General features: G+C 43.5%; 1 protein-coding gene across 2 annotated transcripts in view; it reads right to left on the minus strand.

The window, feature by feature from the left end:
- Window positions 1-269: 269 nt before the first annotated feature.
- The window catches only part of ace2 (angiotensin I converting enzyme 2), a 48,315-nt gene continuing 21,885 nt past the window's right edge, over window positions 270-26,699 (minus strand). The window contains exons 10-19 of one of the 2 annotated variants that reach the window (XM_034194602.1): window positions 20,945-21,089; window positions 20,684-20,782; window positions 20,062-20,184; window positions 19,291-19,464; window positions 18,843-18,847; window positions 13,964-14,022; window positions 13,773-13,870; window positions 13,551-13,667; window positions 804-998; window positions 270-691 (exon numbers count right to left, since the gene is read on the minus strand). In XM_034194602.1, the coding sequence (XP_034050493.1) occupies window positions 589-691; window positions 804-998; window positions 13,551-13,667; window positions 13,773-13,870; window positions 13,964-14,022; window positions 18,843-18,847; window positions 19,291-19,464; window positions 20,062-20,184; window positions 20,684-20,782; window positions 20,945-21,089 (1,118 nt within the window). In that variant the 3' untranslated portion in view covers window positions 270-588. Of the gene's footprint in view, window positions 692-803; window positions 999-13,550; window positions 13,668-13,772; window positions 13,871-13,963; window positions 14,023-18,842; window positions 18,848-19,285; window positions 19,465-20,061; window positions 20,185-20,683; window positions 20,783-20,944; window positions 21,090-26,699 lie in introns of both variants that reach the window. The other variant, XM_034194609.1, reaches the window with a different exon arrangement.

Here is a 26,699-nt window from a genome sequence, read left to right on the forward strand (position 1 = left end):
AGTCCATCCATTTGAAGTGGTTTAGCCTGTTAATCCTGGTCTGAGGCCAAGATGTCAGCAATGGTTCTGCTTCAAGACATAAACAATAGGTCATGCTTATGTTGACGAGAGGGTTTTTCAAGCACGTCAGGGTTCCACCAGTCCTTCAAATCCATATTTTTGGCCAAATTTCATTGAGGAAAGAAAATAAATACAATATAAATATGGTAAAGCTGAAACTGCTGTTTGACATACAATTTAAACAAAATGACAAAACAGTACAACAAAAATGTGACCATCAGTCTTTTATAGAGAGTGATACGTAAAGGACAAAAATATAACTTTTGAATTCAAGTATCTAAATTATCAACAAAAACTTTAAAAAAGACATTTTTAATAAATGTGGACGAAATTTGACAAAATGCAGTTCTGATAAATGTACACATAGTAGAGTTATGGAAATATTGGGTAAGGGAAGCAAAAAGAAATAAAAATGAATTAAATGCCATGTAGCAAGACACTGTACAGGTGTTGAACACTGATTACAAGTATCCTGTACAGTCAGCTGGTAGAACACGTTCTTTTTGTCCTTGTGAGGCTGCAGTGAGCTCAGAATCCGGTGTGTTCCTCATCACTCTCATCAAAAGATTTGTTCACCTGTCCATCAATATGTGTATCATAGGGGTTCTCTGTGCGTGTCGCTGCAGACATTCTGCAGACATACCACAAATACAGAACTGTTGCCACATCTCACAAAGTCACACTGTTGGTGTTCAAATGTTGTGATGTGATATCAATAACAAAATCCTTGACTTCATACTCACTTCTTACGCTCTCTGATGCCTGAAACGATGAGGTAGGTCCCCGTTAGCACCACAACTCCCATGACGATCCCGAAGACCACCAGCCACACCTTTACAGGCTGCTCCACAGGAGGGGCCAGCGTCACTGGGATACCCACAAACTCCAGGGTATAGTCATCTAGTTGGAAGGCATCGTTGATTCGATCACGGGATAACCTGGGATCAATATCAACACGAGGTTTTTAGTGCTCGCTGAAGCAAAACACCCCCACCTCTGTCCTATAAATGATAATGTTTATTGTAAGAATAATGGTAACATTTCTGCTCTGAAACTGAAACCTGATTTGCACCCAGGTGCAAAGTATAATGACTCATTTTTGTCTGGATTTCCACTTCCAAGTTGAGCTATACTATGAATTTCCAACACTGCCCTCACAGTAAAGGTGCCCTGACACTTGCATGACTTTGATCCGTGCACTTGCACGCACATCGCCATGGCGATCCCATCCGCTGTGTTCCCAGCTGGACGCTGCGCTTTGTTCCACTGGCTGCCGTGCATTGTGCGCTGGACGCTGCCTATTTAAAATAATTATTTTGTAGCGGATTAATCATTTTCTGTCTGAGTTAGCTGTTGAAAATACCTCTAATCACTTCCTGAATCACAGAGGAGCGCTCCAGCTGCTGCTTTTCTCGCACGCATATTCGCCCTATTGACGTTTCAAATCCCGCAAAACCTCGGAGAGTTCGCCGCGTTGCGAGATCTTAGTAACATTGAGAACTGCATTGAGATGCTCTGATCATGCTGCACTTTAACCGCTGCACACGGACAACAGAATTAACATTGCAACATAAAACTATTTTTATATTGTGCCTAAAACTCTCATGAATATATTCTCTGGGTTTGTAGATGTTGTTATTGCATTTGTTTTATGTAAAATAGAATAGAATCACAGGCTGTCTCTCTGTTATTTTCAATGGGAGCTGCTGTGAGCTTCGCTCGCTTCCTGATCATGTCGTTCTGGTTTGCTCTTTAACGTCTTGATTATTGTTCTTTACAACACTGTTTGTCCTCTTTGTTCCAGACTAATATATATAATATGTCTGAAATTCGGTGTGCGTTTATTAAATTCCACGCAGATTAAGTGTAACAGACACGGATTATTTATTATACAGTGGTCCCTCGTTTATCACGGGAGTTACGTTCTAAAAATAACCCGCGATAAGTGAAATCCGTGAAGTAGTCAGCGCTATTTTTTGCAATTATTATAGATGTTTTAAGGCTGTAAACCCCTCACTACACACTTTATACACTTTTCTCAAACAGGCATTAACATTTTCTCACTTTTCTCTCCTGTGTAAACACTCTTTTTTCTTCTGGGCGAGAAGATTATAAACACACACGCAGAACACAATGCGCGTGCTCTCCCTTCACTCACTGCCTCCGAAAGTACGGATGCGGGACCCACAAAGAATCCAAGTCCTCTCTCGGTGGCCACGGAGCTCTGCAGCTGCGGTCAACATCCGCATCAAAACAGCGAGCATAGTCTCTGGACCTGTTGCCAGATTTGGCACAGCTCCGCACAGCAGAGAGGGAGGCGGTGTGAGTGGCCCGCTGCTGCGTTTACCGAGCCCGCAGACTCAGTAAGCGCATCGGTGCAGTGAGAGCAATCGCGGTGATGCCGACCGGTGCCGCGACCGGTCCGCCTGATAAGGACACAGAACACAATGCGCTGTTAAAAAAAAAAGCATGCAAAATTGCACAAAAAATAAAAAAAATCGGCGAAACTGCAAGGCCGTGAAAGGTGAACCGCGTTACAGCGAGGGACCACTGTAATTGTTTTAGCAAGTTTTCAGGGTATCATGCAGCAGTCTCTTATTAACGTGATGAAAAGCATTTAAAAAATTACATTTTTGTAGTATAATATTCATTTACAACTGTCATGGTGTTGATTCTCTATATGTTGTTTGACTGCAGCGACTCTCTGGCACGCAAGGGATTATGGGATACGTCAATAGGGCGAATTGTAACAAAAATTGTTGTAATACGAGCAATGAGACATCTCAAGAATTTCAAGCTATTTTCTTGTTGTCAGTTTCCTGCATTTAATATAACATTGGTAAATATAAGAATGTCAAGATTTCAGTTATCTCAGCTGTTCCACACACTCCAGACAGGTCAAAATTTGCATGGACGCTGCTTATTTGCTACCATCAACAGTTTACATATTTAGGTTACAAAATGTCACACACTTCAAGCCTCACAGTATTTTGCCATTTTGACCCTTTCTGAGTGACAAATCTCTCACTCAGAATGACAAGCAGAACAAATGATACTTACAGGATCCAAGTTACAGCAAATACTTAATGTACTTTTGGAAGAATGAGCCCTTTTTTCTTGCAGATTTAAACCAAAACTGTTCAAAATGCAGGGGAGCACAGTGGTTCAGTGGTTAGCACTGTTGCCTCACAGCAAGAAGGCCATGGCATCAATTCCCTCCTGTGGCCTTTCTATGTGGAGTTTGCATGTTCTACCTGAGTTTGCGTGGGTTTCCTCCGGGTGCTCCGGCTTCCTCCCACATCTAAAGACATGCATGTTATGTGAACTGAAAACTTTAAAGTATCTGTAGTTGTATGTGTGGGTGTGAATGTGTTTGTTTGTCTATATGTGGCCCTGGGACAGACTGGCATCCTGTTCAGGGTGAACCCTGCCTCACACCCTATGACTGCTGGGATAGGCTCCAGCCCCCGTGTCCCTCAATTGGAGTAAGCGGTTGAAGGTGTGTGTGTGTGTGTTTTCAGAATGCTGGCATCCATTAAGGGAAAACCCCTCAATGTTATGACATGAAAGTGATGCTGGGGTCATGTAGTTTTGTTTGCATTCTGTTGCAAAAGCAAATTCCCCAGAAATCACGTGGTATTGACAGATAACAACAACAAACCAATTTTCACTTTTGTGCTTCAAAGGAAGAAAAGAAAAGAGAAACAACACAGGAAATTGACTATAAGGGGGGAAGGAAAGTCAAGGATCACCATGTCCGATAGATTATACAGAGGCAAGTTATTGTATTCTCTATCCTTAGCAAAAAATTTTCCTGTTGCATGCCACTGGTTTGACTTGACTTTTTTCTTTTGGAAAACCAATGGCATGGTTCAACAAACAAAAACAAAGTTACTAAAACCATAGGCCAATGACATGGTGTATTCATTACTAATAATCCAGACACTCACCATTTTCAAATTATGCAGTATTTTAAGTAGCATGCAATACTCTCCTCAACGTATACACTCTACTCTCCACTTACATAACCACACACTACACTCTTTCCCATCTATTTATTAATGATTCCATCCCATTTTAATTTTGTTGGCTGTTTGTTGATGCTGACAAAGGACATATGATCAGTGATTGAGTGGTTGTGACTTTGATGCAGTCACTGACCAAGTCCTATTATTAGGCAAGAATTATGATTTCCTTTCGAGCATCTTCACACATAGTGCAAAGTTTGGACGAAGTGCACACTTAACGCGCATGATGCAGGAATTGTGTGCAAACCGTGTAATGTCATCCCTGCCTCTAACGCCTTGTACACCTGTTGCTACAACTATTTGCGCACATAAGCTCTTAAAAGACAAAGTGTGCACTGTGTGAACTGAACGCACCCTCTCGCAGCAGGTGCCGGCCAAATTCCAGGTGACACGCACGAACATCTAACACCGCTCGCATGGCACTTAGAAAATGTGTGTCCAGTCGCACTCTTGGCACGATAACAGACTGCAGACAATCACTTTCGTACTCGCAGAGAAATTTGTCTAAGTCCCAAACAAGTGTGGCTTTGGTGTGTGCGCTGAGATGACAGGAGGTGTGTCCTCCCACTGAAGCACCTGTGGAAATCTGTGGATCTGGACATTCCGGCTGGACACCATGTACTGTGTTTGGATGGACATGGACAAACAACTGCTCACTGTGACACACGTGTGTCTGTCTGCAGTTATCAAGTGGCAATAAATAAAAACATATCACCTTCACAACGTGCTGCAGCGAGCACGCGCGCGCACAGCGCACACATGGACAGGCTGCTCCCAGGTTGAAACAGACAGTCAGATCAGAACACGCAGAAACACGCTTGACAAATGCGGTGTTTTTATATCGTGTGTGATTTTAATTTTTTTTTGTAATACTTCCATGTCCTTCCTGATATGAGGCAGATTCCCACAGCTTTCAAAGAACAGCTCCGTAGCTCAGTGGTAAAGTCGCTGACTGGTAAACAGAGCTTTTGAAAGGCATGAGTTCGTGTCGGGGTGGTGGTGGTGTATTGTTTCTTTTTTTATTATTCCACATAAGCAGTGGATGTGGTCCCACAGGTACCGACTGGGATTGAATTTTTTTTTTATTTATTCCACATAAGCAGTGCTTTATAAATGCTGTGTTTTTATATGGTGTGGGATTTTAATTTTTTTGTAATACTTCCATGTTGAATGAGTGAATGAGAGATTTATTGTCATTGTCATTACAAATGCAACAACGAAATTATGTTTACACTCCAATTACCTCAGACAAAATACAACAATTAATCCACAATTATTACTTGTTTACCGTAATAATGACATCAAAATTAAAGACAACACATATACATTTGACATTGTTTATGTGCTCTAAATTGAAACAGTCCGTCATCTGAATTGAGACAAAGTGGATGAAGGCCGCTGCAAACATGAGTTGCACCGCCAGCAGCTTGGGGGGAGTGGCGTGAGCGGGGGCTGGGATGGGGGAGGTGCTTACAGTCAGTCAGTTCTTTTTCTGTCCGTGTGGGAGTTAGAGAAGATAAGGGGCAGCCGAAAGTTCACCAAGGCCGTAGACATTCTTCTGGAGGAAAACAACGGGGCATTTTGTCCTTCAGAGGATGATAAGCCTGCCATGTTTGTGGTTGAGGTGTGAAAAACACTTTTACAGTCTCACATGAACAAACCAGATCCCAAATTATGAATATTTCCAGATCTCTGAAATCTTCCTCTGCAAGGTGCGCATTTGCTCCGAGATGCCATCCAATTTGCGTCCGAGTTTAAGAGTTAGCACAGTCTGAGAATGCATCGCCTTGCCCAACTCATTAATCATGACGGACAGGTGAGGGGTCGTGGTTCTGGTGACAGCCGTCTTGCCAATTTTCCGGAAGGTCAGTCTCTGTCAGGTAAGTCAGTCTCTGTCTCCATGCAGTCCAGCACTCAGACTATCTTTGTATAGGCTGTCTATGATGTGCAGTAACCTTTTGGGGATCTTATGAATTCTCAGGATGTCCCAGCGAGCAGCCCGATCAACTTATATATCCTTTATCCTTTAACCAGGTAAAGTCTCACTGAAACTAAACGAAACTAATGTCATGTACAAGAGAGAGCTGACCAAGAAAGCAGCATAAAAATATTTACAACAATCATAATACAAATAAAACACCGCTATTGTACACTGTAAAATAATTAAATATCCAGTAACTATACAATAAATTATCAAACTTAATAAGAGAATGGGCACAGTCTTAAATGTGATGAAAACTGATTTGATTTTCACAGATCTGGCAACTTGCTTCTGACGGATTGTTTGTTGCTGTGACGCCACTCTGAACTTCACATGGTTGTATACGCTTCTTTTATTTCTGTTTAGCACTCTTCTGGTTATTAATTGTATCTACTCTGAACGTTATTGAACAACAGTCCTGTTGTGAATCGCTAGCAGTTAGCATTCGCTAGCAGTTAGCTTTCGCTATCTAGGTCGACCCCTCCCCTCTCCGTTGTTACTTTTTATAGCTGTTCTTTTTTTACCCCTTTTAATGCTTCTGTTCGTTTTTCAGTTGAATTGCTGTGAATTTTAAGTAATTATTTTACTCCTGTGTAAAATCTTAGGAGCGGCTAGCATTTTCGCTAGCGGTTAGCTTGCATTAGCTATTTCAGACCCCGACATCATTTTTTCATTTCATTTTTTTACACTCCTGTTAGTTAATGAACGGTTTAGTGTATTTTATAGCTGCTGCTTTTTTTTTTTTTACCTGTTTAATGCTTCTGTTAGTTTTTAGTGTAACTGCTGTGAATTTTAATAAATTTATTTGTGTCTGTGTGAGCCTTAAGAGTGGTTAGCTTATCCATTATTGGTTAGCTCGTGTTTGTTTGGCTACATTCTTGAATTTCTTAGTGCACAAAGTACACTACTAATTCTACTTTACACCCTCCGTAAATCCTGCGTGATATTGGAAGAAGGGTGGCTCTCTTAGAGAGCCATGTCCATAAGTTAGAGCAGCTTCTTAGCTCAGTGGAGTTAGATGTTATGGGCACTCCAGATGAGCTTAGTGTTGGGCCGGCTAGTGAGTCCATTAGCATCAGCTTAGAAACGCCGACTGTGGAGGATGGCTTTCGGACTGTGGCTAGGCGGAGGAAGCCCTGTAGGGCTTGGTGCCCGGTTGTGGCACCCCGATCACACTCGCCAGTGCGAACTGTGAATCGGTTCTCCCCCTTGGATTTGCCAGATGTGAATTCTCTGAGCCCACAAGTGACTTCCACTCCTGTCTCCAGGCCAAAACACCAGACTTTAGTGATAGGGGATTCTATCACCCGCAACGGCAGGTTACAGACGCCGGCTGACGTTAAATGTATTCCTGGGGCCAGAGCTCCCGACATTGCATCTCATCTTAGGGTGTTGACGCTGCAGAAGGGAAGACAGACGAAGGAACATGACATGAGATATAGTCACATAGTTATTCACATTGGCACCAATGATATCAGGATGAAGCACTCAGAGGTCACAAAAATGGACATAGAGAGGACTTGTGGCCTTGCCAGAAAGATGTGTCAGCATTGATTAATAGTCTCTGGTCTCCTCCCCTCCCGGGGTACTGATGAGGCGTTAAGCAGGCTGACATCATTAAATAGGTGGCTGGCGCAGTTTTGTAGACAGCAAGGCTTTAGCTTTATTGATAACTGGCCTTCGTTCTGGGGCTGCTGTGGCTTGCTGATGCCGGACGGCCTCCACCCTACTGGGAAAGGCGCCGCCATCTTGTCTGTGAACATAGATAGAGCTCTACAGGGAGGGTAACATTAGGAATCTACAGCAGGCCACGGAGCAGGTGATTAGAGACCCTGCAAGGCTTATGACAACTGTGTGTGTGGAATCCATTAGCTTAGCGGGGAATTTAGTGCAGAAAATCCACTATTGTGATAGTGCAGTTTATTTGCCAGGGAGGGAATTTCAACAAGTTGAGACTGTGGCCTGCTTCTGTAGTCATGTCCATAAAAATCATAGAGGGATTTGCTTTCCAAACTTAATACCCATTACTATATTGGATGATGTTGAAATTGAGGATGGCCCAGTGGTTGTTCCAGCAATAGCAAAGATTTCGTGTCTGCTACCTACAACGTGCGTGAAATGTCTTAAACCTAAACCTACTTCTAGGCATCTTTTATATGCTACTCTGGAACCACTCCTATACCCAAACAGTTCAACTGTCAACCACACTGAGGTCCTTAGACTGGGTCTCATTAACATAAGATCACTGTCCTCAAAATCATTGTTGATCAATGATCTAATTATTGATCATCACTTAGATATGATTGGGCTATGTGAAACCTGGCTTAAACCTACAGCTGTCCTCCCCTTAAATGAGGCCTGCCCACCAGCTTATACATTCAGTCACGTCCCTCGTGATGTGAAGCAAGGCGGGGGTGTTGCTCTTATTTATAAATCTAGGTTTAGCTTATTAGCTGTTGGGGGTTACAAATATCACTTGTTTGAGCATCTGATTCTCCACTCTGCTCAGGATATTACATATTGCCAAGGTCAGAAGAATAAAAATCAGTCGTATTACATTGTCACTGTATATAGGCCTCCTCCTGGGATTACTGGGAGTGCATGGCTGACGTCATACTTGACCAGTCGTTCTCACTGTGTTTTGTACAGTAACACTACCTCTAACCTTAGTGACATGAAATTTGGGGTTTCACAGAGGTCTGTCTTAGGCCCCCTGCTTTTCTCCCTTTATATAGGACCCCTTGGGCACATATTGCGGCGTTTTGGGATTACCTTTCACTGCTGTGCAGACGATACTTAGTTATACATGCCGATAACTGCTGGTAATCCCGTTCACATAAAATCCTTAGAAGATTGCCTTGCAGCAGTGAGAAGTTGGATGTCTAGAAACTTCCTACTTTTAAACTCTGATAAGACTGAAATGATGGTTCTTGGTCCAGTGAGACATCGGCATCAATTTGAGCCGTTAACGCTCAGCCTAGGCTCGTGTGTCATACATCACACTGACAAAGTGAGGAACCTTGGGGTAATTTTTGATCCTTCGTTGTCCTTTGGCCTCCACATTAGAAATATTACTAGGACTGCTTTCTTCCACCTGCGAAATATAGCGAAGATTCGTCCCATCCTGTCTATGGCTGATGCTGAGACCCTGATCCATGCATTTATCTCTTCTAGATTGGACTACTGCAATGTTCTATTTTCTGGTTTACTGCAGTCTAGCATTAGGGGTCTCCAACTGGTTCAAAATGCTGCAGCCAGACTTTTGACACGAAGCAGAAAGTTCGACCACATTACACCCATTTTGGCATCCCTTCACTGGCTTCCTGTCCCAGTGAGATCAGATTTTAAGGTTCTGCTACTAACCTATAAAATTATTCAATGGACTGGCACCTCCCTACCTAGTTGACCTAATTAAACCTTACGTACCGGCCCGGGCTTTACATTCTCAGGGTGCAGGACTACTTTGTGTCCCTAAGGTGAATAACAAGTCTGCGGGTCACAGAGCTTTCTCTTATCGTGCCCCTGTTCTGTGGAATGATCTTGCTGCGTCAATAAAACAGTCAGATTCTGTGGAGATTTTCAAGTCCAGACTTAAGACGCACTTATTTTCCCTTTCATATGGCTAGCATACTGGTACAGTTTTGTTTTACGCTTTTTACTCTTTTAATTCATTTATTAGTAATTGGAGCGGGCTGCGGCCTCAACTTTACCTAAATTTTGGGTCTTTTAGTGATGTTTAGGGCTAGTGGCCGGCGATGACCTTAGTATTTCTCTGTTTTTCTTGTTGTTTAATGCTGGCAAATTCTAAAGTATTTTTTTATTTTTTGTCTTTCTGATCCCTGATTCGTTTTTTTCTCTCTGTTTAAGGTGCAGCTCCATCCAGAGATGGGAGTTGTGTTCATGTTGGCGAGCCTCCTGTCCTGTGTGCCAATAGCATTTCTTGTATATTCGTCCGTGAATTGTTCTGTAATTTATGTTTGTAGCATGGCCCAAGCAGAGGGTCACCCCTTTGAGTCTGGTCTGCTTGAGGTTTCTTCCTCAGAGGGAGTTTTTCCTTACCACTGTTGCTCTGGGGGTTGGTAAGGTTAGACTTTACCTGTGTGCAGTGCAATTGAAATTGAAATTGAATTGAAAAATTGAAAAAACATTTAAACTGATCAAGAGTGTTATTTTCACTGATTAACCCAATAAAGATAATACTTGAAGTTTGAAGTATAAACAGCACATAAATAAGGTCCTAATCAGACTATGTCAGACTATCGAGGTGTGTTGTAGACATGTATACACCTTCATCAGACTATGATGTCCTATTGGAGTTTTAACAGCATTGTGTACGGTATTGGGCAAATACTATGGTCATGAGTCATTAATCAGACTATGTTCCATAGCTTGTAAATGGGAATATGAGTGGAATATTCTGTAAACAACTCAGGTAAACACTACTACCAAAATTGGTCTTATTTAGAACCAGCACATTACCTGTGGGGATCCACTGGCTCCATATTGGGTAGTATTTATAAAAGAGGTAGCTGACATTTTTTTTTTGTTCACTGTTGTTACATAATATTCGTAATTTCTCCAAAAATATTACTCCTATCAACATTCCGTTTTTGGTGGCATTTATCCTTGACCAAGAATACATAAGCATACCAAACAGGAAATGTCAGCTCTCCTCAGTATGTCTGTGATCGAAGTTATACACACGCATGTATGCATACACGTACACAGAGGCCACCTGGCTTTTAATATAGAGACGATTTATCGCCCCCTGCTGGAATGGCATGCGAGTCCAGAATTTAATTATTAACGTCCATTGTTCACTGTTGTTACCTAATGGCCCTACTTTCTCCTAAAATATTTGTCCTGTCAATTTTCTGTTTTCGCAGCATTCATCCTTGACCCAAATCAGACTCAGACTTACTTTTATTGTCACTCGACCCTTACAGGCAGAATGAAATGCAGTTTCTCCAGGTCGTGGTGTAGTTAACTGGGACAGTTTTTTCAACCTAACCTATTGTATAAACTTTTGCAATATAACTTTTGCAATGTACATTATGTGCACCCCTGTGGCCATAGAATATATATACAAGGCACAGGGTCGGCAACAGCAGCAGCGTTAGAGTATTAAGAAAGTGACAATGTGCATGTAGTGCAATGTTCACAGCTTGGTGGTGGATGTTGAACTGTTCAACAGTCTGACAGCATTCGGGTAGAAGCTGTTTTTCAGTCTGGACGTTTTTGCCTGGATGCTGCACAGCCTCCTTCCAGAGGGAAGGGGTGTGAACAGACTGTGCACAGGGTGGGTGGAGTCTCGGAGGATGCAGGTGGCTTTGTCTCTACATCTGGAGATGTAGATGTTCCCAATGGGTGGTAAGCTACATCCGATGGTCCTCTGTGCAGACTTCACCACCCGCTGCAGCGCTTTCTTCTCCGCCACTGTGCAGCCACCATACCACACACAGGGAGGCAGCAGGACAGGACACTCTCCACTGCACAACTATAGAAGGCCCTGAGGACCTCGGTGTTCTGTCCGGCCCCTCCCAATTTCCTCAAAAACTAGAGACGTTGGTGGGGTTTCTTGATGACAGCTGTGATGTTGGTGTGCCAGGTGAGAGTGTTGGAGAGGTGGACTCCAAGATACCTGATGGAGGAGACAATCTCCACCGCTGCTCGGTTGATGTAGAGGGGGGAGGGGATGGTGGGGGGTGACCTGCGGAAGTCAACAACTATCTCCTTGGTCTTCTGGGTGTTGAGGATGAGGTTGTTGTCTCTGCACCACAGTGTCAGGTTCTAAGCTAATGAGGCCGATCACTGCTGTATCGCCTGCAAACTTAACAAGATTATTCTTGTGCTGGGCTCTGCAGTCAAAGGTCATCAATGTGTACAGCAGTGGACTGAGCACAGAACCCTGGGGTGAGCCAGTGTTCAGGATGATGGTGGAGGATGAGGTGGTGTTGATCCTGACACTCTGTGGCCTCTCAGTCAGGAAGTCCAGGATCCAGTTGCATAGTGCTGAGGGGGCTCCTAGTTCAGCCAGCCTGGAAACCAGTTTCTGCAGGATGATGAACGCAGAAGTTAAGTCCAGGAGCAGCAGCCTCACATAGGAGTCCTTGTTCTCTGTGTGGGAGAGGGCCAGATGCACCACGGTGGAGATGGCATCAGCTGTGGACCGGTTTTGCCTGTACGCATACTGGTGCTCATCTCCAGTCACAATTGATGGTCTACTTCAGGTGCCTCATCACCAGTCTCTCAAAGCACTTTGTGGTGATGGGGGTGAGTGCAACTGGCCTGTAGTCGTTGAGGCAGGATGGTGCAGAGGTCTTTGGCACAGAGATAATCCTTGATGTCTTGAGGCACGGCGGAACTCTGGCTTGGGACAGAGAGGTGTTGAATATATCTGCCAGAACCTCAGACAGCTGGTGTGCACAGTCTTTAAGGACCCTCCCTGGTATTCCGTCAGGGCCCGGGGCCTTTCCGGGGTTGATCCTCTGCCGCACGTTCCTCACCTCAGCTGTAGTGATGTTGCTGACTGGGGGGTCTTTGGTGGAGGGAGAGACTCGGGAGGGGGTGGTGGTGTTGGACACCTCAAAACGCGCATAAAAGGCATTCAGAGTGTCCGGGAGTGCTGGGTCTGCAGAGCAGTGTGCTACATTGTTTTTTGTAGTCCGTGATGCATTTGATGCCCCTCCACATGCTCCGCGGGTCGTTAGATTGGAGGTGGCCTTGAACTTTGAGGGCATATGTGGACTTAGCTCTTTTATGTAAGCATACCAAAATGTCAGCTCTCCCCAGTTTGTCCGTGATCGCCGTCATACACACGAATGCATGCATACACGTACACAGAGGCCTCTTGGCTTTTGATAGATAGATAGATAGATAGATAGATAGATAGATAGATAGATAGATAGATAGATAGATAGAGTCAATAATCAGATTCCTGCTGTCCATATGAACATAGTTACAGACTGACTCTGGTGTTATTTACGGTGAGGGGCCACAGCACTTCCAAATTAAGACAACACTAGCAAATACAGAAAAAATTTACAAAAAAAAAAACTTGCAACAATTCAACAACGGGTAATTGTATGCAAATTGAAAGACAAATATAACCTACAACATATGTAACAGTTTAATTTCATAGTGTGTCTGCTGCAAATCCAAACACACATACACACAAAAACACTTGGCAAAGCAAGTTCAAGTCCTCCGGGCAAAACCTGCTGTTTGTGATGCGAATACTTTCACCGTGTTGTTACTACTTTGGTTGAGCATGTGACCATATGTCACACTGGATAAAAACATCTGCCAGATGTATGAATATATGATCCTGCACACTCAAGAAATCAACACTTACTATATCATCAGCAAATTTCATAACATGATCATTTTCCTGTGAGAAAAGAGATCCATGGTCCCACACATAATGTGAGGTGTGTTTTGGTGCCAAAATGCATCTGCCACCTTGTGGAGCCTGGTCTCACCTTATAGCAGCCTCCAAGTCTCCCTTTGAGACGAAACTGGAAGAATTCGCCGGATATGTAACCATCATGTAGAAAGATATTCTGGGAGTCTTATCGTAAATCACAACATTTTCTGAACTGTAAACAGAAATAAATTCTAGTAATGTCACATAAATGAATACTGAAGCACAAAACATGTCACATATTTGTTTTTCCTCTCAGGTTGAAGCATGTGATACAGACCTGAAGGGAATAGTCAGGTTCTTTTGACTGTAGTACTGCCTCATAGCATAAGCAATGTTGGTCTTGAAAAGGTAGAACTCGTTATCATTCCAGGGATACTGAAACACATTTTACTGAGTCAATATTCATCATGTATCATATATAGACTGGGTATTCCATAATATAGTTATATAATGTTTAATAATACTCACAGCATCTGCTCCCATGGCAGCCTTCAAACTTATCCTCACTTTAATGGCATGTGGTGAATCTAGAGAATTTAAAAATGAATAAATCAATGTGGTATAGTAGGAAGAAGCATATGATTATTCAATCCTGCCCCTCGTCCTTTCTAAGTCATTTTCTTAATCATCAGTTGAGTGATTGCTTCATTTAATAATCAAGTCAGGGAGCATACACAGGTGACACGTTGCCACATCCACTACACAGACCCATCATGAGACATGGAAGGCAACCAGAAGGCAGACAACTGGACCATGCCCACTTCTAATGATGCATTTTTTTATATGTATATATAATTTTACCTCTGTACACCACCACATGGAGTTGAAGTGAAATAATCAAGATGTGCCTGTAGTGCAGACTCAGGTTTAAAAATATATGCATATCAATTTAGGAATAACAGACATTTGTACATATACAGTGGCTTGTAAAAGTATTCATACCCCTTGGTATTTCACTCATTTTAATTTATTTATGTCTTTCAAATATAAAAAGTAAAACGGGCTTCTCAATATAAACATTTCTAAAATTATCGTCCTTAAACTCAAAGTCAAACCAAATCTCTACAAGTTGATATAAATTAATTAAAAATATAAAAGCCAAGATGATGGGTTGCATAAGTAATCAGCCCCTTTGGTATAATACCTGTAAATAACCAGTTTTCTAGTCAGTTTTCTTCAGACAAGTCAGGGGATGGATACATGAACATTTCAAGTCACTGGATATGTCTTGGACTTTATTCACACCAATTATGAAGAAATACAAACAATATGGCACTCTACGAGTGCCATATGGTATGTGTGGAGTATCTCTGTGGAGTAGACAGTTCTCAAAAACTGTGACTGTGCAAGAAGAAGAAAAGTGAGGAAAGCCACCAAGACACCCAGAAGAAGGTATATGTTTCTGTGGCTGTGATTGAAGAAATTGTGCACAGTGCATGTTTTGCATTTTGTATCACCAGTTATACAGCTTCATTATGAAATGGTACAGAGGAGGGGTTTTCTTTAAAAGAAAAACTGAAAGTTCAGCTACAATTTGTCAGAAGGTACATCTGAAATGCAAGCCTAGATTTGATGTTTTGGTGAAAGAGAATCCTTCCTGCTCCACTTCATCATGAAGCTGAAAACGGGATACAAAACGCAAAACATGCACTGTGCACAATTTCTCCAATCACAGCCACAGAAGCCAATAATTTCTTCTGGGTGTCTTGGTGGCTTTCCTCACTCTTCTCCTTTTGCAGACTCACTCAGTTTTTGAGAACTGTCTACTAAACACAGATTTACCATAGAGTGCCAAACTGTTTGTATTTCTTCATAACTGACATATTCAGTGACTTGAAAATGTTGATGTATCCATCCCCTGACTTGTATGAAGAAACTGGACATAAAACTAATTATTTACAGGTATTATACCAAAGGCGTCCATTACTTATCCAAGCCATCATCTTGCCTTTTTAGAGTTTTAATTTATATTAGGTTGTAGAGATTTCTTTGCGTTTGAGTTTAAGGAAGATAATTTTAGAAAATTTTATATTGAGAAGCCTGATTTACTTTTTGTGTTTGAAATGGCATAAATAAATTAAAATATGTGAAGTATCAAAGGGCCGAATACTATTGCAAGCCCCTGTAGAGAGCCTCCATTTGTAGAGTTCATCAGACACTGAACAAATACGTGAGCACCGCTCTGGTAGAGCACAATTCCACAAATTTTTACCTTGGAAAAATTTTCAAGGTCAAAGTGCTGTTAGAAGTGGCTTTTCATAAGTTAAAATAAAATACAAAATAGATCAAAAGGGCTTTTGATGTTAAATATCCGCTAAATCGACAATACAGATCAGATGCAGCTCAAATTTAGTATATTCATTGAGAGTGACAGTTTGCGCCTCATTGTCACAAATGAGAGTGATTGAGACACTTTTAATTGAGATATAATGCAAAATGTACATCAAATGTGACACACTCGATGGCATGAAGAGGTAGGACACAAATGCAGGATTCAAAAATCAGCATTACAGAGTTTAATGAAAATTCAGTAAGGTATGTCTTCTATAATACATTCCAATTCTAAAGTAGAACTCTACTAGTGTGTACTAAGGTATAGCTAAAAAAAAGAAGAGTAGAATAGAAGAGTAGAGTAGAATAGTAGAGCCACTTAGGTGCCTGGTCTTGAGAACCAGTGATGGCAGGTTGAACAAAAAGTACAGGTACACAAAAAGGTAGGAACAGTAGTCAAAGCATTAGACAGAGACAGGAACCAAAAAACAGGCAGACAGGTTGGTATACAGATAAGTAAAAACAGGATGAGACTACTCAGATGACAAACACTTGTAGAGGGAAAAAACAAAAGCGCAACAATCTCATAACTGGAACTAGAAGATGAAAAGGGAGTGACTTATATAGGAGGAGTGATAATGAGGAAATGCAGGACAGGTGTGTGAGGAAGGTTTAGGAACGGGAAGTGGCACGCAGGAAGAGAGGACAGGAGAGACATGCCCAACACCAAGCACCCAACACCAGACAAGAGAAATCCTTCACCAAAACCCAAGCACAAAAAGTAACAGAGAAAATATACAACACACACTAAGCCCCACAGACCCAATCATGACAAAATGGGGTTTTCAATATTAAATTAAAATGCCCACAAAATCTACAATCCTGGTCAGATCTGGATCAAACTTTGTCAGGTGATAGTGAGTACCACTGTGCACCTCACATTCAAATATGAGAGTGATTGGGGCATGTTTGATTAAGATATAATGTAAAATATACATTAAATGAGGTTTTCAATGTTAAATTTAAATGGGGACAAAGTCTGTAATCTGGATCAAACTTTGTCAGTTGAGAAACTATACCATCCTATTGTACCATCATTTCATATCCTACAAATATGAAAGAAATTTGACCTTTTTTTGAGAGTTATGAATTTTTGAAAATCCATCCAATGTTAAGATAGACTTTTTCCAATTCTCCAAGATTTTTTCTGACTTTGCCCTTTGACCTATGTCCTTGAAAACTGAATCAGTCTTTGCCTATTGGGATATGAATCTTCAGTAACAATTTCATAAGGATATATGAAAAATTGTGGGCTCCAGGCTGTTCACAAACAGACAAACAAACAGGGGTAAATCCTCCAACTTCATTGGCATTGGTAATAATGATTATTGTTAATACAAATATGGTCACCTTTACATCCAGTTTTCTTTCAACAAGTCAGGGGATGGATACATGAACATATATGTATGTGCAGTGTAGCTTTGCACTGGGCGGCAAAATGCAGTCATTGGATCAAACAGCATTTTGACTAATGGCATATAACATACCAAATGATTTCATGTGTCCTGTGTATTGTGTGTATTGCTGCACAATAGCAGATTGAAAAAAAATGGTGACATAATTTTAGAATTTCAAATGTAAAATGTGTGCAGCCCAGAGTCAGTGCAGCCTTTAGGTGCAGTTATTGGCTTAGAAATGTAAAGTAATCTTTCCCACAGTCAAACTATATGTCCTATCAAGAAATAAATACATTTTTGATGGCATACAGATCTGATGGCTGCTAGGCAACATGTAGATTGAATTGTCAATTGCATTACCATTCCTACCCATTAATCACAACAGACTGCACCTTAAAGACAAAATTATATTGCACACATCACTGATTAATTATATACTCCTCATTAAAACTCTTGCATTTCACTATTCATTTTATAATCATTGCTTATTTATGCTTTTAGTTGTATATCTTGCTGTTAAAATAGATTTCATAGTTAAAATCATGAGAATTCATTGTATTGTGGTCTGCTTAGGTTCAGTGGTAGGTATGTGAGTGCCATCTACTGGACAGTTTACATCATGATGTAGGTCTGTGATTTGAAGTGATAAAACAGATATTTTGTTTTGGACTTTTAGCTTGACAGACATCAGAATAGGTAAATTAGGCCAATAGCTGCAATAATCATTCTGCATAAAACGAGATCTGTGCTCAGTTAGTGTGGTCTGGCCTTCTTCTGCTCTGATTGGGTGATTACAGCTCAGATTTAGTGGCTGTGAAAACCATAATACAGAGATCACAAGCTTTTAATGTTAATGCACATCTTTTTACACAGATACACATTATTAAAAAAATAATAGCTTTTTTGTTTTTGCACATTTTACAACAAAATGTTGCAAAAAAGTGCTGCTTTTTTACATTTTGCAAACAAAATGATGCTTTTTTATGCAGTTTCCAAAAAACAACTTTTTTTTTTTTTTTTTAATTGGCCAAATGTGATTGAGATGGAGTTCCATGGCGCAGACAGGTCATGATTACAACATGTCACATCCTGTTGTGTTGTAACAGGTGACATGAACATGAAATTCATTTTTAAGATTGAATAACATCAGATAAGTATGTCCACACTTAATTTTTGTAATTAACTTAATTACTTTTCTCCCATTTGAAAAACACATTTTTTCATTTCAGTATAATCCTATCCTGCATGCAGTCTACCCTATTGCACCATGACAAATGTACAATGTGATATGTCAAAAACAATAGTAAGTATGATAAAACATGTATCATTTCTCTAATCTGTTGTCTAAAGGCTGTGGCACAAGCACTGTTAGATTTGGCAACAAATGAAACTTCTACTTTAGCTGCTATTTCCCATACAGGGTTCAAGCAGCCTGCATATATAATGTACTGCATCTGCTGAGAATCTGTATCAGCAAATACCACCTGGAAAAAAACAAAAAAACAACGGTACTCAACAAATATTGTCTCCATTTGAAATACATACATAGGCCCTGTACTGAACCCAAAATATTTTTAAAACTCAGGTTTTACAGGATTTTATGTATAATGTAGGGGTACTGGCACGTTTGCATTTCTTTACCCGTTGTTGTCGAGTGACATGTCCTTCAAAATAGGACCAAAGCTGGTCAGTATTTAAATGCATACGTGGGAAATGATTAGAATATTCAGGTGAAGCATGGTTGTCCCCTTGGCCTTCTCCAGCCAAAGGGGTCCTCAACACTCAATTTTTAGACCATGAAGCACAGAGGAAAGATCACAGCATCATCCACAAAGTCAAGGTCAAACCTTTCCTTGCCACGAAAAGCACCTAAGTCACTGGTTTCCACAACTCTACCCAACACCCAATCCATGTAAGCATTGAACAGTGTCGGAGCCAGGACGCACCCCTGAACACTGACAGATCCTTACAGCATGTCCAAAGTAGAATTAGTTGTAAGTGTTGATGCATTTTAAAGGAGAATCACTTTGAAAATAGTGTTAATTTTTCATGTTTTACTTACAATAGTCTATTGATGGCTCCCAGCCTACAGTCCGCTTGTGTTTACTGTTCTCTGTTTTCAGCCATACATGGAGTTTATCAAAATAATCCAGTAGTGGTTTGGCATTCATCCTCACCTCCCCAGACACTTTTTCCAAAGCCAGGGTCCAGGGTTTAGACCTGCCTAGCTCCAGCATTTCCCTAACAAAATGACATAGTTAATCTTCTTGATTAAACAAGTAACGTCCACACTGACTGTAGTGTCTCAATATGAAATTCAAAACTTGATATGGATGCAAGACGTGTTCCTTTTCATAGGGACTCCAGAATAAGGTTAAAACAAAACAGGCACTTCAAAGGAGTTTAAAACGCTGGGTTTTGAGTTAGACATCACAAATTTGCAGTACAGACAAAAGGCTTCGAAAGGTTTTGGCACCACCCCCAACCACATATTCTATCGATTCTTTAATAATGGGTTTATGTCTCCATTCTGATATGTTCTTCCCTCAGATCTTACCACACACTGGACACATGTTTCTGTGGTTGATGGCTTAACTCTAACGTGAGGGACGGAGCGCACACGTCTATGAAATATTACACTGGCACAACAAAGTTACTTTTGGGATTGATCTGCTTTGTCAAAGTTCACCACAAACTAATCAATTCATCCGTTTGTACAGTATTAAGACCCGAGCTGTATCACTATAGTACAGTGAAATCTTCAACGACAAACCACATTTGCTTCACCGTATCTCTATGAGATATAGCCATTAAAGAAGATAAAGTTGAAATGCGTACCTTAACTTTTTGCCTGCTTCTGTAGAACCATTAATACTACATGTAGACAAGGTGCCATTATGGAGTGCGGCATCACACAGCGCTTTTTGGAACTGGAACTGGTAGATGGTTCTGGTGAAGTACCTTTAAATGCACAAGTGAACAGTGTACAGGCACACACACATACACATATACACACACACAGAATAGAACTGTGACTGTAATTTTCAAGATGGACACTATTTTCACATCTTCTGTCGTGCTCCTTTTCTTTAGTGTAAGACTTGTGGAACTCGTGACAAATGTATATACGTACGTTTCAAATATAACTGAGAAAATCACTTAAAACATGCAAACTTTCCAAAAGTGCATGAACCGCCATAAAGCAAGACATCTGCGGATGATTGGTTGTACTGTTTAGATTTTCTTGGCAAATTATTCCAAGCAAACAAACCTACAGAGGTGAAAGATGTTGTGAATTTTCCATCATTAATACACATTTTAGACTTAAACTATATCAAATTTTACCCAGACCAAAAAAAAAAAAAATCCTCAAACCTTTGTGCGGTTACTGTTTTATTTCCATTTTATGATCATTGTCAGCAGCAATTAGTAATTAGTAGCAGTGCAGAGATTGCATTACCTGATGAAAGAATAGTCACCAGACACATGGAAGAGAGCAGGTGGGTCACAGTAGGTCTCGTCTCTTGGTAGTGGCTCCACCACCCCGACCAGCTCCCTCCTGTTATGTCACAGTTACAGGTCAGCAGTGGTTCTGCACATAGTGACCACAGGATGTCACTGATGTCACAGAACATTAACCACCCTAATGCTTAGCAAGATTCCTGCTCTTGATTTCGTGACATTGATTGTATGAGTTCTTTTAATCATAAACTCTGCGTACTTCATCTCCCACCAACGTTTCATCCATTGGTCCTTGGTGATTTCCCCATAAAACACTTGCCACCTCCATTCCTCCAGCATGTAGGTGAAAGGCAGCGTGGCCACAATGGTTAACGCTTGCTTCAGCAAGAAGTTGATCTCCGTATCTGCACTCAGACAAAGACAAAGACACCATGTGTTACCCTGCGTGACATCACACACACACACACACACACACACACACACACACACACACACACACACACACACACACACACACACACACACACACACACACACACACACACACACACACACACACACACAGAGAGAGAGCTTCAACTTCTGGGATATTGATCTTTGCTGTAAATCAGATTAACAACAGGTGCACTACAGGGGCAACAATGAGATGACACCCAAAACAGGAAGGGTTTTAGAGGTGGAGGCAACTGACAGTTTTTCATTTGGCTGGGGTCATTGGGCCTCATGTATCAACGTTGCGTACAGCGATATTTGAGCGTATATGGGGTGTACGCCAAAACGGCTGCGCTACTTGGCATTTATCAATGTGGTCGTTGGCGTACGCTGCGCTGAAAATATACACCAGGTCGAGAGGTGGCGTAAATTATACACCAAAATGAACCAGCGCTGGAATCCACATAAAAATGAAGATGATCAACATGATAAACAGTGCCATTATACAAATCAATGCGTATGTTACATAAATAACACTTTCCTGATTATACTACATAATAATCAATACAAATCCCACCTTTGCGGGATTGTTATGGAGCACGATCCGTGGCGCCTTTTTTTCCAGACTTCGAGCCTGGAGCCAGAGCAGCGCTGAGCTTAACTTCATGTGGTATGATCGTTTTAGACAATGAAATTGATAATAACAACTGTAGTTTCGTCATTCCCTTAATTCGCCCGTGCTGCAACCAGGTTTTGTCATCTCCATTCGGTTGTCACAATAAAATAAATACAGAAATACATTTAAAAAATAAAGAAATCTGACAGATTAGGCGTGCCTTATTAACTGAGCGAGCAAATATCCACATGTCAAGAATTATTGACATGTGAAAAGAGAATACAGTGGTCCCTCGCTATAACGCCGTTCACCTGTCGTGGCCTCGGAGTCTCGCAGAGTATTTAGTCCAATTTTGCATGCCTTTTTTTTTACAGTGTTCTGTGTTCTGCGTATCTGTTTATAAGAATCTTGTTGCCCAGAAGGGAAAAGAGCGCCAACAACTACTCATAACTGTGTTTGTCACACGGAAACAAACACCTGCTGCAGCCAGGTGTGAGTGGGAAAAGGCGCAGCGCCAGGATGCAGAGGCCCGATCTGTGAAATACTGGTGAGTCACTATTAATAATTTCTTATGTGTCCGACCTCGTTCGTTGATCGTTAAAATTAATTTGTTAGTTCTAAATGCCATCATAATTATTTATAGGAAAACGTTCTATTTTTATTTCTCAAACAAATGTCTGGGCCTGAAAACAGTTTGGTATTATTTTCCTACTAAGGTTTGAACTTTGAGAGTGTTTACACACGAGAGAAAAGTGAGAAAATGTTCATGCCTGATTGAGAAAGTATATACACTGTGTAGTGAGGGGTTTTACAGCTTTGAAATGTCTATAATAATTGTAAAAAATAATGGTGACTACGTCGCGGTTTCACGTATTACGGGCTATTTTTTAGAACGTAACTCCTGCAATTAATGAGGGACCACTGTAACACTTTATTGATTATATACTACAAAACAATTGATACGACAGCCGCTTTTGACACTCTATTGGCATGCGTCGTGATTGGTGGAGTTCTTTTTCATTGCCGTCTTCCTGGCTTCCATGTCGTAAAATGAGGGTGTGTCTGAAGCGGAGTCTGAATATTTATGGGCGTGTTTATTATAATTACAATCGTTTCCACCCGCCGCATTTATCAAGATCACGTCAGGCGTACTGTTGTGTGTGGGCCGCTGAAGAGGAGGTACTGCTGGCCCATCACCACCAGAGGGCGCCCTGCCTGGAGTGCGGGCTCCAGGCACCAGAGGGCACCGCCGCCTGATGAGAGCAGCCAGGGTGACAGCTGTCACCCATTACCGGACACAGCTGACTTCACTCAGTACGGAGGTATATCAGCAGGACAGCGTCTCCACCTCAGTGCCGAGATATCGCCTTGAGTTAAGGTAATCACCTCAGCAGCATATTCTGTGACAATATCTGATAACCCTTTCAGGACAGCAGACTACTGAAGGCCAAGTGTTTGGATAAGTACTCACCTTTCCTGCTTAAGTGTGACAAGAGGTGGAGGCGGCTTTGCCCCTCTCCGTCTACTGGGTGCGGTCGCATCCTACCTGTGTGTTTGTGCTCTTTTCCGCCAGCAGTACCGGATCCGACGAGCGAAGGCAGTGGCCACCTGGGAATTCGGGACTTGGCGGTTCCAGTACTTCTGGGTTTCGGTGGCAGAGGAGATCTGGGTGGTTCCGGTTCAACTAGGACGGACGTCTCCTACCTTCGAGCCTGCCCACACGACACCAGCAGATTTCGGCTTACGCCTCCAAATTGTTAATTGTTGTATTAGTTGTGTTCTTCTCACAACAGTAAAACTAATTCTTTACTTCTCTCCATTGTCCGTTCATTGCGCCCCCTGTTGTGGGTCCGTGTTCCAACACTTTCACAACAGGATATCTCGGCCAGCGTCATGGACCCCGAGGGGCGTCAACCGGCTGTTGAACGGCCAATGGAAGACCAAGGCGCGGCGGAGGCTTCGGGAGGGGTAATCGGTGAGTTGCAGCGGATCCTCACCGCCTTCACCTCTCGGATCGATTTAGTGACCGAGCAGTACGTTCTCCTAAACCGCAGGGTGGAGGCTCTCGCCGCACAAGTGGAGGCGCGCCCTTCGGGCGCCGCTGCGGCTTTCCCTCCCGAGGACCCTGCGCGTGAAAGTGACGTTCCACTGGTCGTTCAACGGTCCCTTCCTCCGTCCCCAGAAGCATACATAAGCCCTCCAGAGCCGTACGGAGGCTGTGTGGAGACGTGCGCGGACTTTCTGATGCAGTGTTCGCTCGTCTTCGCACAGCGTCCCGTGATGTACGCGACTGATGCTAGCAAAGTAGCTTATGTGATAAATCTGCTTCGCGGGGAGGCACGCGCTTGGGCTACAGCGCTCTGGGAGCAGCACTCGCGGCTCCTTCATACATACGATGGGTTTGTACGGGAGCTCAGAACGGTGTTCGATCATCCCAACAGAGGAGAGTCCGCTTCAACCGCACTACTGTCCATACGACAGGGGCGTCGGAGCGCAGCTGCCTATGCAGTCGCCTTCCGCATCGCGGCGGCGAGATCCGGCTGGAATAGCACTGCCCTCCGCGCTGCCTTTGTAAACGGACTGTCACTGGTCCTAAAAGAGCACCTGGTGGCCAAGGACGAACCGCGGGATTTAGATGGGCTCATCGATCTAGTCATACGACTCGACAACCGGTTAGAAGAACGCCGCCGGGAACGAGGCGAAGGGCGTGGCCAGGCACGCGTCGTCCCTCTCCCTTCCGGGTCCAATCGAGCTCCGCCCTCCCCACGCTCCTCTGTTCCTGCGCTCCGTGGGGTCACAGCTCCCCCTACTGACGAAGCTAGGGACACGAGTAGGGCAACATTTAGGGCACCAGATGCACAGAGGAGATGGACCCACGGAGCATGTCTTGTTTGTGGTTCAATAGAGCACCATGTGAGAGACTGCCCCGAGCGGTCAAACGCCAAACGCCCGCCCTTAGAGACTGGGCCAGGGGTGGGCCAAAACATTCACGTGGGACACACCCACATTGCTACACGACTCCCAGTCACAATCCTGTATGAGGATTCAACCCTGAAGGCCCCAGCACTGGTGGACACGGGCTCTGAGGGGAATCTGCTTGACAGCAGATGGGCCAGGGAGATAGGGCTCCCTCTGGTGGCCCTTACCTCGCCTGTGCAGGTTCGAGCACTAGATGGCTCCCTACTCCCACCAATCACACACAAGACACCTCCAGTAACTCTGGTGGTGTCAGGTAACCACCGGGAGGTGATCGAGTTCTTCGTGACTCAGGCCACCTCCCGTGTGGTTTTAGGGTTTCCATGGATGCTTAAGCACAATCCCCGGATTGATTGGCCGTCCGGGGTAGTGGTGCAGTGGAGCGAAACCTGCCATCGGGAGTGTCTCGGTTCCTCGGTTCCTCCCGGCTCCCAAGCTAAGGAGGAGGTCCGAGTCCCGCCCAATCTGAAGGCGGTGCCAGCGGAGTACCATGACCTCGCTGACGTGTTCAGCAAGGATCTGGCTCTCACGCTTCCTCCCCACCGCCCGTACGATTGTGCCATTGATTTGGTTCCAGGCAGTGAGTTCCCGTCCAGTAGGCTGTACAACCTCTCACGGCCGGAACGCGAATCAATGGAGACCTACATCCGGGACTCATTAGCCGCCGGGTTGATCCGGAATTCCACCTCACCGATGGGCGCAGGTTTCTTTTTTGTGGGTAAAAAAGATGGCGGACTTCGTCCATGCATTGATTACAGGGGGTTGAACGAGATCACGGTTCGCAACCGATACCCGTTGCCCTTGTTGGATTCAGTGTTCACCCCCTTGCATGGAGCCAAGATTTTCACCAAGCTGGATCTTAGGAATGCGTATCATTTGGTTCGGATTCGGAAGGGAGACGAATGGAAGACGGCATTTAACACCCCCTTAGGTCATTTTGAGTACCTGGTCATGCCGTTCGGTCTCACTAATGCTCCCGCGACCTTCCAAGCGTTGGTAAACGATGTCTTGCGGGACTTCCTGCACCGGTTCGTCTTCGTATATCTAGACGATATACTCATCTTTTCCCCGGATCCTGAGACTCATGTCCGGCATGTCCGTCAGGTCCTGCAGCGGTTGTTGGAGAACCGTCTGTTTGTGAAGGGCGAGAAGTGTGAGTTCCACCGCACTTCTTTGTCCTTCCTGGGGTTTATCATCTCCTCTAACTCCGTCGCCCCGGACCCGGCCAAGGTTGCGGCGGTGAGAGATTGGCCCCAACCCACAAGCCGTAGGAAGCTGCAACAGTTCCTCGGCTTTGCTAATTTCTATAGGAGGTTCATTAAGGGCTACAGTCAGGTAGTTAGCCCCCTGACAGCCCTGACCTCTCCAAAAGTTCCCTTCACCTGGTCGGACCGGTGCGAGGCCGCGTTCAAGGAGTTGAAATGGCGCTTCTCGTCTGCACCAGTTCTGGTGCAGCCCGATCCTAGCCGCCAGTTAGTGGTTGAAGTGGATGCCTCGGACTCAGGGATAGGAGCGGTGCTCTCCCAGAGCGGGAAGACCGATAAGGTCCTTCACCCGTGTGCCTATTTCTCTCGCAGGTTGACCCCCGCTGAACGGAATTATGACGTCGGCAATCGGGAACTCCTTGCTGTGAAAGAGGCCCTCGAAGAGTGGAGACATCTGTTGGAGGGAACAGCCGTGCCATTCACGGTTTTCACTGACCATCGGAACCTGGAGTACATCAGGACCGCTAAGCGTCTGAACCCCAGGCAAGCCCGCTGGTCACTGTTCTTTGGCCGTTTTGACTTCCGGATTACCTACCGCCCCGGGACCAAGAATCAAAGATCGGACGCATTGTCCCGGGTGCACGAGGATGAAGTCAAAACGGAACCGTCGGATCCCCCGGATCCCATCATCCCGGAGTCCGCTATCGTGGCCGCCCTCACCTGGGACGTGGAGAAGACCGTCCGGGAGGCCCTGACCCGTGTCCCGGACCCCGGAAACGGACCAA

The sequence above is a fragment of the Thalassophryne amazonica genome, chromosome 2 (assembly GCF_902500255.1).
Source record: "Thalassophryne amazonica chromosome 2, fThaAma1.1, whole genome shotgun sequence".
In the NCBI taxonomy this organism is placed as follows: Eukaryota; Metazoa; Chordata; class Actinopteri; order Batrachoidiformes; family Batrachoididae; genus Thalassophryne; species Thalassophryne amazonica.